At 41.4% G+C, this 13,764-nt stretch overlaps 1 protein-coding gene across 2 annotated transcripts in view; it reads left to right on the forward strand.

The window, feature by feature from the left end:
• TBL1X (transducin beta like 1 X-linked) overlaps positions 1-13,764 on the forward strand; it is a 326,122-nt gene that overhangs the window by 261,527 nt on the left and 50,831 nt on the right. For both annotated transcript variants that reach the window (XM_044287937.1, XM_044287938.1), the window contains 2 exons: positions 777-1,029; positions 4,818-4,950. In XM_044287937.1, coding sequence (XP_044143872.1) covers positions 777-1,029; positions 4,818-4,950 — 386 coding nt within the window. The remainder of the gene's footprint in view (positions 1-776; positions 1,030-4,817; positions 4,951-13,764) is intronic.

Genomic DNA, 13,764 nt, shown 5'->3' on the forward strand with positions numbered 1-13,764 from the left:
TTTAAATGTGACATGGCAACTTAAAATTATCCCAGTGAAAATCTGCCTTCCAAAAACCATATGGCGTTCCTTTCCTTCTGCGCCCTGCCATGTGCCCGTACAGCAGTTTACGACCACATATGTAGTGTTTATGTAAATTACAGAATCAGGGCAAAAAATATTGAGTTTTGTTTTGGCTGTTAACCCTTGCTTTGTTGCTGGAAAAAATAGATTAAAATGGAAAATCTGCCCAAAAAGTAAAATTCTGAAATTTCACCTCCATTTTCCCTTAATTCTTGTGGAACACCTAAAGGGTTTGTAAAATCAGTTTTAAATACTTTGAGGGGTGTAGTTTCTAAAATTGGGTCATTTTTGGGTGGTTTCTATTATGTAAGTCCCACAATGTGACTTCAGACCTGAACTGGTCCTTAAAAATTGGGTTTTGGAAATTTTCTTAAAAATTTCAAGATTTGCTTCTAAACTTCTAAGCCTTCTAACGTCCCAAAAAAAGAAAATGTAATTTACAAAATGATCAAACATGAAGTAGAAATATGAGAAATGTAAAGTAATAACTATTTTAGGAGGTATCACTGTCTGTTTTAAAAGAAATTGAAATTTTGAAAATTGTTAATTATTCCAATTTTTTTGTAAATTTGGTATTTTTTATAAATAAAAATGAAATATTTAGACTCAAATTTACCACTGTCATGAAGTACAATATTTGACGAGAAAACAATATCAGAATGGCTTGGATAAGTAAAAGCATATTTACAGTATATATGCACTTTTTTGTCTAGGATGGTACAGTCTTTGATGGTCGGCCGATAGAGTCATTGTCTCTGATTGATGCCGTGATGCCAGATGTTGTTCAAACCAGACAACAAGCCTTCAGAGAAAAACTGGCTCAACAGCAAGCTGCATCCACAATGTGCGCACCGAGCGCTGCTCCTGTCACTGCTGCGCCAGCAGCAGCTCCTGCACAACAGCAGAACACACCAAAGAATGGAGCAGCCACTGTGAATGGTGAAGAAAATGGGGCACATTCAATAAGTAAGTAAAAAGTACTCTATAGACAATAAGGTCACACCTTATGTTAAATTCTAGCCTCTGGATCCAAACTACAGTTTGTGTACATATGTAGATACCTGGATGACTGATCTCAAAGGCAATAGAGATTTCATAATCAACAGTATATAGAAAATGCTTTCTAGGTCATAACATCTTACAACTATCCAATATACTGTATTTGTTCTAATCAGGAGAAGGAATCTTTGTGGGGAGGAGCGATTTAGGATTAACGAAATAGAATAAATGAAAGGCATTAGACTATTGTCGGCTGTACTTGCTATTGACGGAACTGTCCAACAGCCGAATGTAAATGCAGAGCTTCTAACTCTCCCCTCATAGATGATGTCAGTGGTAAAAAGGGTCGGGCACTTTTAATTTTAAAGTCTGATCCTTTGTTATCCCTGGAGATAAGCTCTCGCAAGCGGTGTCTGGCACTGTTTTTTTTCCTCCATTGAAGCTGAACAATAGTGTAAACCAACGATGGCTTTTCTTTTCTTCTGCACCCTGCCGTGTGCCCGTACAGCAGTTTACAATCACATATAGGGTGTTTCTGTAAACTACAAAATCAGGGCAATAAATATTTAGTTTGGTTTGGCTGCTAACACTTGCTTTGTTATTGGAAAAAATTGATTAAAATGGAAAATCTGCCAAAAAAAAGTGAAATTCTGAATTTTCATCTCCATTTTCCCTTAATTCTTGTGGAACACCCAAGGCCCCATTCACAGGTCCGGAATTTCGTTCCGCATTTTGCAGAACGGAATTGCGGACCTACTCATCTCTTTGGGGCAGCACGCTGTGCTGCCCGGATCCGGAATTGCGGATCCGCACTTCCGGGTCCGCAATTCTGTTCCCGGAAAAAAAAAGAACATGTCCTATTCTTGTCCGCAATTGCGGACAAGAATAGGCATTTTCTATAAAGACCGGCTATGTGCGGTCCACAAAATGCGAACGCACATCACCTATGTCCGTTTTTTGCGGATCCATGGTTCTGCAAAACACACACGGACATGTGAATGGACCCTAAAGGGTTAATAAAGTTTATAAAAACGTCCTGAACCTTAAGGTGAAAAATGGCAGGGTCCTGAAAGGGTTAAAAGGGTTTTCCGAGACTTTTAAACTGATGACCTATCCTCATCAGTATCTGATTGGTGGGGTCTGACTCCCGGTATCCCCACTGATTAGTTTTTTGAGAAGACACTGGCACTCCTTTAAGTGTTGAGCCCTTCTAAGGCCCCTTTCACACGGGTGCAATGCGTTCAACGCACTGAATCTGGACCCATTCATTACTATGGGGCTGTGCACATGAGAGGTGATTTTCACAGATCACTTGTGCATTGCGTGAAAATCGCAGCAAGCTCTATTTTGTGTGTTTTTCGTGCCACGCAGGCCCCATAGAAGTGAATGGGGCTGCGTGAAAACCGCAATCATCCGCAACAAAGTGCGGATGCGGTGCGATTTTCACGCACGGTTGCTAGGAGACGATCTGGATGGGACCCGATCATTATTATTTTCCCTTATAACATGGTTATAAGGGAAAATAATAGCATTCTGAATACAGAATGCTAAGTAAAATAGGGCTGGAGGGGTTAAAAAAAATATATAATAATTTAACTCACCTGAATCCACTTGTTCGCGCAGCCGGCATCTCTTCTGTCTTCATCTGTGAGGAATAGGACCTTTGATGACGTCACTACGCTCATCACATGGTTTATCACATGATCCATCACCATGGATTAAGGTGAGTTAAATTTTTATTTTATTTTTTTTAACCCCTCCAGCCCTATTTTACTTAGCATTCTGTATTCAGAATGCTATTATTTTCCATTATAACCATGTTATAAGGGAAAATAATACAATCTACACAACCTTGAACCCAAACCTGAACTTCTGTGAAGAAGTTCGGGTCTGGGTACCACAGTCGGTTTTTTATCACGCGGGTGCAAAACGCATTGCACCCGCGCGATAAAAACTGAACAACGGACCGCAATCGCAGTCAAAACTGACTGCAATTGGGTACCTACTCGCACGGGTTTGGCGCAACAAATCCGGACCTTATCCAGACATGCTCGTGTGAAAGAGGCCTAACAGCTTACCAAGCACAAGGCTGTACATTGTATAGAAGCTGTGTTTGGTATTGCAGCTCAGCCCTATTCACTTGAATGGGGCTGAGCTGCACCTAGCTCATGTCCAACATGCCGCCCCCCAGGGCCGAACGTGTCCCTGGTTTTTTGGAATGCCAAGCAGTGATGTGGCCTTATTAGTTTTAGGTGTGTCACGGTACTCATACCTGGATACCGTCGTTTCCCAGGGTTAGGCTCCATAGCAATAAAGGGGAGAGTGATAGTTGGTGAAGTAAAAGTCCAGACTTGGTAAAATTTCAGCTTTACTTGAATAAACTTGCATCCAGACAATATTTGGTCTTCCTCTTGGCTCCAGCTGGTTTTGGGGTAAACTGGCAGGCTAACTTGTATACCTTGCTTTATCTTTCTCTGCTGTGCTAGACTCTGGCCTCGGTCTGGTAGCTGGACTTTATAACAGTTCTGGTACCTTTGAGCAGGGTGCCTTTGACTGTTGACCCCCTCGTAATACTGTGTCGGTAAAATGTAAGGAGTCAGGGAGATCTATGAACTGCACCCCCTGGGAGACTCCTGCTGCAGGAGGGGGGGGGCTCCCCTCACTGTGATATGTCTGCTCTGTTTCCAATTCTCAACTTCACTCTAGACTATCGACTGACTATAGCTTCCTGCAGCCCCTCCCTTGGTAGGAAGCAGAACTAGCCCACTTCTGCCTATCACAGATTTCTCACAGCTTTCCCTAGGACAATGTCCACATGTGTAGTACCCCAGAGTGGCACTGCCATTCCTAAACCCTGCTACTGTCTATAATGGCTAGCCATAATGCCATCTGTATATTTATTTCCGCGTTCTTTCATCTTGTACCTTAACCTCCTTAGCGGTAATTCCGAGTGTGGCTCAGGGTCACATTACACTGCAAGCAGCGATAACCCCGAGCCACATTCAGGACCACCATGAGTTAATTTGAATGGCGCAGGGATGGATTTGGACAGCACACAGTGTGCTGTCCACATCCGCATTTCCGGACCACGGCGCAAACTTCCGGCCGCATACCTCCAGGGAGGTTAATAACATGGATATGTAACTTATGTATTGTATTTCATGCACTGTGTCTGGTTATCCAGCAGGTGAAAGGGAATCTGGAAGAATGGAATGGTAAGTTCCATTAAATCTAACGATCTGTCTCTGCCAGATACACTGCCACCTGCTGGATAACCAGGCACAGTGCATGAAATACAATACATAAGTTACATATCCATGTTATCCCCCAGCCTTGGGGGCACCCACTAGTTTAGTGTCGCTATGACATATAGACACCAATGCACTAATTTTGGTGTCTACTCCCTTTCATTCCAGAGAATGAAGAATGATTAGTGTGCCCTCGCCAATTAAATACAGTTTTTGGTGCCCTGTTATGATAATACAGAGACGTTATTAGCATATAAACCAGCAACAAACTACAGAATAATTTTTGATACTTTTCCAAAACTGTTTGCACAGTTTCTTGGAAGCTTTTTTTTAAATAACTGCAGCTCTTCTTTTACTGCAGACAATATTTCTGATTATTCATAAGAATCTTAATACGTCACACCTTTGTAGAAATGTAATTAAATTTTTTCAAGCTGCCATTATCCTAGAAGTCTTCACAAAGCATAGTAAATATAACATTTTTACAGATAACTATGTATTTTACAGATAACCATGCAGAAGCAATGGAAATTGATGGGGATGTGGAAATTCCACCAAACAAAGCAACAGTCCTTCGTGGACATGAATCAGAGGTATTCATCTGTGCCTGGAATCCAGTCACTGATCTACTAGCATCTGGGTAAGTAATGCGAGTTATCAGTTTAATATTCTAGTAGAAATATTAACCAAAGGGAGGACAATAATTCATAGACTCCTCAACAGTGAAATTGCAGCAACAGGAAGGAAAAGACATGAAGTTATGGAAATCACAAATAATTAAGCAAATGGTAACAACATTTTCAAAACATATTGATTTATTCTGTATCGAGTACAGGCCCCAACTGCAGAAATATATGCACTTACACACCTTGGCATGCTATCAATGAGGTTATTATTGGTTTGTCTGAGGAATGTTCTACCACGCTGAATGCTGTTGGGCATGCAAATCATCGAGATCCACTGCTGGCAGCAACCTTTGCAACTGTTGACCAATGACATCACAGATGTTCTCAATGGGAGACAAGTGTGGAGATGCTGTAGGACATAGTAGCACGTTTAGGCCATGAAGTCTGCTCAAAGTAACATAGTAACATAGTACATAAGGCTGAAAATAGACATTTGTCCATCCAGTTCGGCCTGTTATCCTGCAAGTTGATCCAGAGGAAGGCAAAAAAAAAAACTGTGAGGTAGAAGCCAATTTTCCCCACTTTAGGGGAATAAAAAATTCCTTCCCGACTCCAATCAGGCCATCAGAATAACTCCCTTGATCAACGACCCCTCTCTAGTAGCTATAGCCTGTAATAATATTACGCTCCAGAAATACATCCAGGCCCCTCTTGAATCCCTTTATTGTACTCACCATCACCACCTCCTCAGGCAGAGAGTTCCATAGTCCCACTGCTCTTACCATAAAGAATCCCCTTCTATGTTTGTGTACAAACCTTCTTTCCTCCAGACGCAGAAGATGTCACCTCATCACAGTCACAGTCCTGGGGATAAATAGATGATGGGAGAGATCTCTGTACTGACCCCTGATATATTTATACATATTAATTAGATCTCCCCTCTGTCGTCTTTTTTCTAAAGTGAATAACCCTAATGTTGATAATCTTTCAGGGTACTGTAGTTGCCCCATTCCAGTTATTACTTTAGTTGCCCTCCTCTGGACCTTCTCCAGCTCTATGTCTGCCTTGTTTACAGGAGCCCAGAACTGTACACAGTACTCCAAGTGTGGTCTGACTAACGATTTGTAAAGTGGAAAGACTATGTTCTCATCACGGGCATCTATGCCCCTTTTGATGCAACCCATTATCTTATTGGCTTTGGCAGCAGCTGCCTGACACTGTTTTTTGCAGCTTAGTTTGCTGTTTATTAAAATTCCTAGATCCTTTTCCATGTCAGTGTTACCGAGTGTTTTACCATTTAGTATGTATGGGTGACTTGCATCATTCCTTCCCATGTGCATAACTTTACATTTGTCAGTGTTAAACCTCATCTGCCACTTATCTGCCCAAGCCTCCAATCTATCCAGACCCCTCTGTAGTAGTATACTGTCCTCTTCAGTGTTAATTACTTTACACAGTTTAGTGTCATCTGCGAAAATTGATACTTTACTATGCAAGCCTTCTACAAGATCATTAATAAATATATTAAAGAGAATAAGGCCCAATACTGACCCCTGAGGTACCCCACTAGTGACAGTGACCCAATCTGAGTGTGTACTGTTAATAACCACCCTCTGTTTTCTATCATTGAGCCAGTTACTTACCCACATACAGACGTTTTCTCCCAGTCCGAGCATTCTCATTTTATATACTAACCTTTTATGTGGTACAGTGTCAAATGCTTTGTAGAAGTCCAGATACACGACATCCATTCATTCGCCACTGTCAAGTCTAGAACTTACCTCCTCATAGAAACTGATTAAATTAGTTTGGCATGACCGATCCCTCACAAAGCCATGCTCATATGGCGTTATTTGCTTAATTCCGTTGAGATGCTCTAAGATAGCATTTCTCAGAAAACCTTCAAACAGTTTACCCACAACAGATGTTAAGCTTAAAGTAGCACAAGCAACATGTGACCCCGCATTGTCCGGTTGAAAAAACGCTCCACAGATTCCACAACCAAATCAGTGTAATTACAAGCTGTTAGCATACCTGAAATGAAGACTAGAGGGGTCCGGCTACCATATATTATGCCACCCCACAAAATAACCCCAGGAGTAGGACTGGTTCGAAGGCCTCTTGATGGTGTTGCCCACATGGTGTCCAGACTAACATTCAGCTATCAATGAATCTGAGACAAAAGCTGGACTCATGGCTAAAGTGGCTTGACCTCTATTCCAGCCTACACTGTCATCTTGAAGTGCACCATGATAGCCTTTGACACCAGTGGTGTGAGGTCAGAAGGACACCTGTAGCTGGATGTCTGGCTTGTATCCTAGTTTCATGCAAACACCGTCTGATGGTTTGTGTGAACACTGTTTGCCACCCTAGGCTTGGGATGTGATGTTCAGTTTCACTTGCAGTATAGAATGTATCACAATGTGCCATTCTTCTAATTCAGACAATGCATCCATCCAGAAGTTTGCCTCTCTGCACCTCTTGCTGTAATTTCAGTTGATCATTGTTCTCCCCACCACCAGAACACACAACGTTGAACAGTGCAGACATCTTGAGTAGCAACCTGCCACAGTGATAAACCAAGGTCTCTCAGTTCAAGGAATCCATCCTTCTCAGTTGGTGACAATTGGCAATAACTGGCACATTGATGAACAGGAGGCATTCCACAGTCTTGCCACACAGCTTGAATTCATTTTTGAGGTTTCATGTGGCTAAACACTGCTTTTAATCTGGCTTTTGTGTCCCAGATTGGAGCTAGGTGCTTGAAAATTTGAACATTTGCAGACCTTAGCGACATCAGCTACTTCCTCAATTTGGATAACCTTATGGCTTGTCCTCCTTGGTATTGCAATTTAAATGTTGAGGAGTGTATGCAATTGTATTATAAATGTTTTTTTTTTTTAAAACAATGAATAAATGGTGGAAAAAAGTTAAGCTATGCATGTAGATTGAAGAAAGTGTTGCTGAAATAGTCTTGGGAATAGTGCAAGGTAAGCAGTGAATCTCAATGCCAAGCAGCAGCCAAAGAAAAAGGAACAAAACGATAAAATTAATGAAAATGCAAATAAAATCATGATTTAAATAAAAAATATTGTTCAATTAGGAGGAGGAGTTCATGACCTTTTAGCTGGAGAGGATTCATAGGCAGACATGATAATTGATGAAAAGTGATGAATAGTCTCATGTACAATGAAATCTTGGAATAGTTAGGGTCGCTGTTGGAAATAATGTACTAGCTGGTCATCAGACATAACATTGTATCTGTAATAGGTTAGCTTTTCTAGATTATTTTGGATTATTGACCAATATGTTATATAAAAACTGCACTGAATGTACACCACTAGAGCGAGCTACGTGTATGTGCAGATACTGAACCTGCAAAGTATGCTGGGAGTTTTAGAATTTCAAAATATGTTTTTCCGCATCCCCTTTTTGTTAAACCACTGGGTCTTAGTGGCTGCAACCATTTTGGCTTTTTAATGATGCACATAATCAATAATTAATGCAAGTAACTCATGTAACAGGAGTATTCCCAACCTAGACTTTTATGTTATATCCACAGAAATTGTTGACAAATTTCCTAAAAGTGGTATTACAATTTCATGATATTCATGACCTGTCTGAAGGATAGGTCACCAATAGTCTTGAGATAATTGAGCTTAGTCGATACATTCAAAAACTTTGATTTTAATACTGTCTCCATATAGCATTAAAATGTATGGGTTCCGCATAAGCAAAATTCAGTGAATTAATTCGGTATTCCTATCTGCAGCTTTAAAAACATTTTGAAATAGAAATTCGAAGTCGGGTTTGTTACCACCTGGTTTTTGAATGAAGTTTTTGAACGAATCAACTTTGGATCTATGATCGGAAGTTCGATTCGCTCAAGACTAGTCACCAATATCAGATCGGTGGGGGGTTCATCTACTGGGATCCCCACAAATAAGTTGTTTGAAGGGGTTGTGGTGCTCATGTGAGCGTTGTATCCTCTTGAGTGTTTACCTGCATGCCATCTACATTGTAGCGGTGATTACCCTACAATGTACAGTAGATGGTATGCAGGTAAACAGTGAAGAGGATTCAGCGCTCGCACAAGCTCTGCAGTCTAATCAAACAGCTGATCAGCAGGGGTACCAAGAGTCGGACCCCCACAGATCTAATATTGATGAAGTATCTTGGGACAGGTCATGAAACCAGAATAGCCCTTTAATGCTAATATAAAATATTCTAAATTATTCTATTGATGGCAGCTCCACCAGGCACGATGGTGTTGGTTGACATATGTTTTGGAGGTGGGAGCTGCAACTCTAAATTACTACATAGTATCTTAACGTATGGGTGCATTCAAAAGCAAATTCATCTAACCACACCGTATTATAGCACTGTGGATTAAGCTTTAGTAATTGACTCATTTACACACTGTACAATTCCATTGCCACACTCATGTTTTCCGTGGCGTTCATAATTTTAGCACAAGCTATTTACAGGACTGCTTGACATTCATTCTGCATTATGTGTATTACTAGCAGAATAATAAGCCTGAAATAACCAAATGATTTATTGTCAACTATAGACATTTATTATATTTTCTTTCCACTCAGCAGCAAATTTATGGTGTCCTTATCTGACTAATAAATAACGCAGGAAAAGGTAGCTTGAAGTTCTCAGCTGGATATGAGATAACCTATTTACGTAATATAACCTATTTATCTTTTATCTGTTTACTGTCAGGAAGAAACCGTACCTAATCAATCAGCTGCATTTACAATCAGCCATGAAGATGAACGATCACTACTATGATTGTTCATTCCCTAACACGTTTATTGTTTGTCAGCAGCACTTCCCTGTTCACACAGAGCAAATTGCTGGTGACATTGATTTTATGTGTTGCATAAATAACAGATCACTGAACAAATTAGCCTTTCGCTAATTTTTTGGGTGATTTTCAGTACATTTAAATGAGTCAATTATCATGAACAAGAGTTTGTAGGAACGTTCGTTCCCAATATTTGTCCTGATAATCTGGCCATGTAAATGTGCCTTAACAGGTCAAGGCATTTGTTATCTTTATTACATTTTAAATTGAGGGTGGTAGCCTGATCTTTGGGCAGCGCAAGCACTGATGGAAGATAATGCATCCATCGGAGCTCGTTTGCACCAGCCTGATTACATAGGCCAATGCATACTGAATGTGGCAGGAACGATTGTTACTGCAGTTGTTCCCCTCTACTTTTGTTCTATTCATTATCTGCAGCAAATCACTCATTACACAGAAAGATGCGTCGCTGATAATCGAGCATCTTTCATCCTGATGAAAGATGCTGATCAGCCGAAGATCAAACAGTTGCTCATTCATCAGCTGATTGGCTGTTTGATAATTATCGGGAACAAGCATTTATATTGCTGATAATTGCCCTGAAATTGTGAGGTGTAATAAGGTCTTTACTGTATTTTCAAGGCCTCATGCACACAACCGTTGTTTTGGTCTGCATCAACTGCTGCTCGGATGCCTAACATGTCCTATTCTTGTCCGTTTTACAGACAAGAATAGGCATTTCTACAATGGGCTGCCCCTTCCGTTCCGCAAATTGCGGAAGGCACACGGGCGGCTTCCATTTTTTGCGGATCCGCGGTTTGCGGACCGCAAAAAACTGAACAGTCGTGTGCATGAGGCCTAAGAATGATAAAATATCTTACTCACATACTGAAACCATCAACAAGGTTGACAGATCTGTCCATTGCCAAAACCAGGTTCACACCAAAAATACTTTCAACAAGGAATACAACTGTTACCGCAACCGTTTGTTATGTATAGTAAAGATGAAAATGCCAGCACTCCCACAGGATCAGCACAAAGGATGTCCCAGCTTTATTATGCAATCCAAACTTATTATAGCACCTCCATTAGAAATACACATTTCAATCTAAATGATCTTAACCCCTTAAAGGGCTTCTGTCACCCCATTAAACCGTTTTTATTTTTTTCTTTACTAATAATCCCTACACTGCGATCTCATCATACATAAGCTAATTAATGATTTTCGTTCAGTAGAATTTGTTAAAAATCGATTTTTGAAATATGTAAATTACCTTGCTACCAGCAAGTAGGGCGGCTACTTGCTGGTAGCAGCCGCATCCTCCGATGGTAATGACGCCCCCTCTGCTTGTTGATTGACAGATCCCGTCTGCGCAGGCGCACTGAGAGGCGGCCAGTCGCTCGGCCGCTCCATCCTCAATGCGCCTGCGCCGATGACGTCACATCTACACCCGGCGCAGGCGCATTGAGGAGCGAGCGGCCGAGCGAGTGGCCACCTCTCAGTGCGCCTGCGCAGATTGAAGAGAGGTACGGCCGTGGCGCAGGCGCCAGATATTGAATCAAAACAGGCAGGGCCAGCAGAGAAAGGGCCAGCGGACGGGATCTGTCAATCAACAAGCAGAGGGGGCGTCATTACCATCGGAGGATGCGGCTGCTACTGGCAAGTAGCCGCCCTACTTGCTGGTAGCAAGGTAATTTACATATTTCAAAAATCGATTTTTAACAAATTCTACTGAACAAAAATCATTAATTAGCTTATGTATGATGAGATCGCAGTGTAGGGATTATTAGTAAAGAAAAAAAAAAAAAAACGGTTTATTGGGGTGACAGAAGCCCTTTAAGGACCCTGCAATATTTCACCTTAAAGGGATTCTGTCACCTCCCCTAACCCAAAAAACTATTTTAAAGCAGCCATGAAGCACAGCTTACCTTCATTAGGCTGTGCTCTTTTATCTTGCAATCCGTCCAGCAGTTTCTGCAAAAAATGACTTTGATTGATATGCAAATGTGTCCTGAAGGTGCCCAGAGGGGCGTTTTGTTCCTCTTAGAGAGCCCAGTACCGCCCCTCTTATAGTGCCCAGCCCGCCTTCCTTCCACTGTCTAACCGCCCCCAGCCTGCCACAGCCTCTCCTCCCTCTCCTCCCCCTCCCTCACGCCGAACGAACTCTCGCACAGGCGCAGTACCCACTGAGGGCTGCGCCTGTGCGATCAGCAGGAGACTGAGGGCAGGAGCTTCATCCTCGTCAGTGGGCATGCGCCGAGCCCAGTGACAGTCCGATGCTCGCTCTTCCCTGCTGACTGAGAGAAGAGCGAGCATCGGACGTCACTGGGCTCGGCGCATGCCCAGTGACGAGGATGAAGCTCCTGCCCTCAGTCTCCTGCTGATCGCACAGGCGCAGCCCTCAGTGGGTACTGCGCCTGTGCGAAAGTTCGTTCGGCGTGAGGGAGGGGGGAGGAGAGGCTGTGGCAGGCTGGGGGCGGTTAGACAGTGCAAGGAAGGCGGGCTGGGCACTGTAAGAGGGGCGGTACTGGGCTCTCTAAGAAGAACAAAACGCCCCTCTGGGCACCTTCAGGACACATTTGCATATCAATAAAAGTCGTTTTTTGAGGAAACTGCTGGACGGATTTCAAGATCAAAGAGCACAGCCTAATCAAGGTAAGCTGTGCTTCATGGCTGCTTTAAAATCGTTTTTTGGGTTAGGGGAGGTGACAGAATCCCTTTAAGGACCAGAGCATTTTTTGCAAATCTGACATGTGACACTTTATGTGGTGATAACTTTAAAATGCTTTTACTTATTCAGGCCATTCTAAGACTATTTTCTCGTCACATATTGTACTTCATGACAGTGGTAAATTTGAGTCAAAATATTTCATTTTTATGTATAAAAAAATACCAAATTCACCAAAAATTTCAAAAAAATTGCAAATTAGCAAAAAAAATCTCTACTTTTATAATAGATAGTAATACCTTCAAAAATAATTATTACTTTACATTCCTCATATGTCTACTTCATGTTTGGATCATTTTATGAATGCCATTGTATTTTTTGGCGGCTTAGAAGGCTTAGAAGTTTAGAAGCAAATCTTGAAATTTTTCAGAAAATGTTTAAAACACACTTTTTCAGGACCAGTTCAGGTCTGAAGTCACTTTGTAAAGGCTTACATAATAGAAACCACCCAAAAACGACCCCACTTTAGAAACTACACCCCTCGGGGTATTCAAAACTGATTTTACAAACTTTGTTAACCCTTTACGTGTTTCACAAGAATTAATGGAAAATGAAGATGAAATTTCTGAATTTCACTTTTTTGGCAGATTTTTCACTTTAATCTATTTTTTCCAGTAACAAAGCAAGGGTTAACAGCCAAACAAAACTCAAAATTGATTGCCCTGATTCTGTAGTTTACAGAAACACCCCATATGTGGTCGTAAACTGCTGTACGGGCACACGGTAGGGCGCAAAAGGCAAAAGGCAGATTTTGCTGGACTGTTTTTTTGACACCATGGCCCATTTGAAGCCCCCTGATGCACCCCTTAGAAACTCCAAAAAAGTGACCCCATTTTGGATAAGGTGGCAGTTTTGTTGGTACTATTTTAGGGTACATATAATTTTCGGTTGCTCTATATTACCCTTTTTGTGAGGCAGGGTAACAAAAAATAGCAGTTTTGGCACCATTTTTATTTTTTGGTATTTACAATGTTCATCTGACAGGTTAAATCATGTTATATTTTTATAGAGCAGGTTGTTACGGATGCGACAATACCACATATGACAACTTTTTCTGGTTGTTTGTTTCAGTTTTACATAATAAAGCATTTTTGAAAAAAATGCTTTTTTAGTGTCTCTACATTCTGAAAGCCGTATATTTTTTGGGGGGGCGATTGTCTTATGTCGGGTCTAATTTTTTTGTATGAGATGATGGTTTGATTGGTACTATTTTAGGGTGCACACGACTTTTTGATTGCTTGGTATTACACTTTTTGTGATGTAAGGTGACAAAAAATTGCTTT

Source organism: Bufo gargarizans, chromosome 3 (assembly GCF_014858855.1).
Source record: "Bufo gargarizans isolate SCDJY-AF-19 chromosome 3, ASM1485885v1, whole genome shotgun sequence".
Lineage (NCBI taxonomy): Eukaryota > Metazoa > Chordata > Amphibia > Anura > Bufonidae > Bufo > Bufo gargarizans.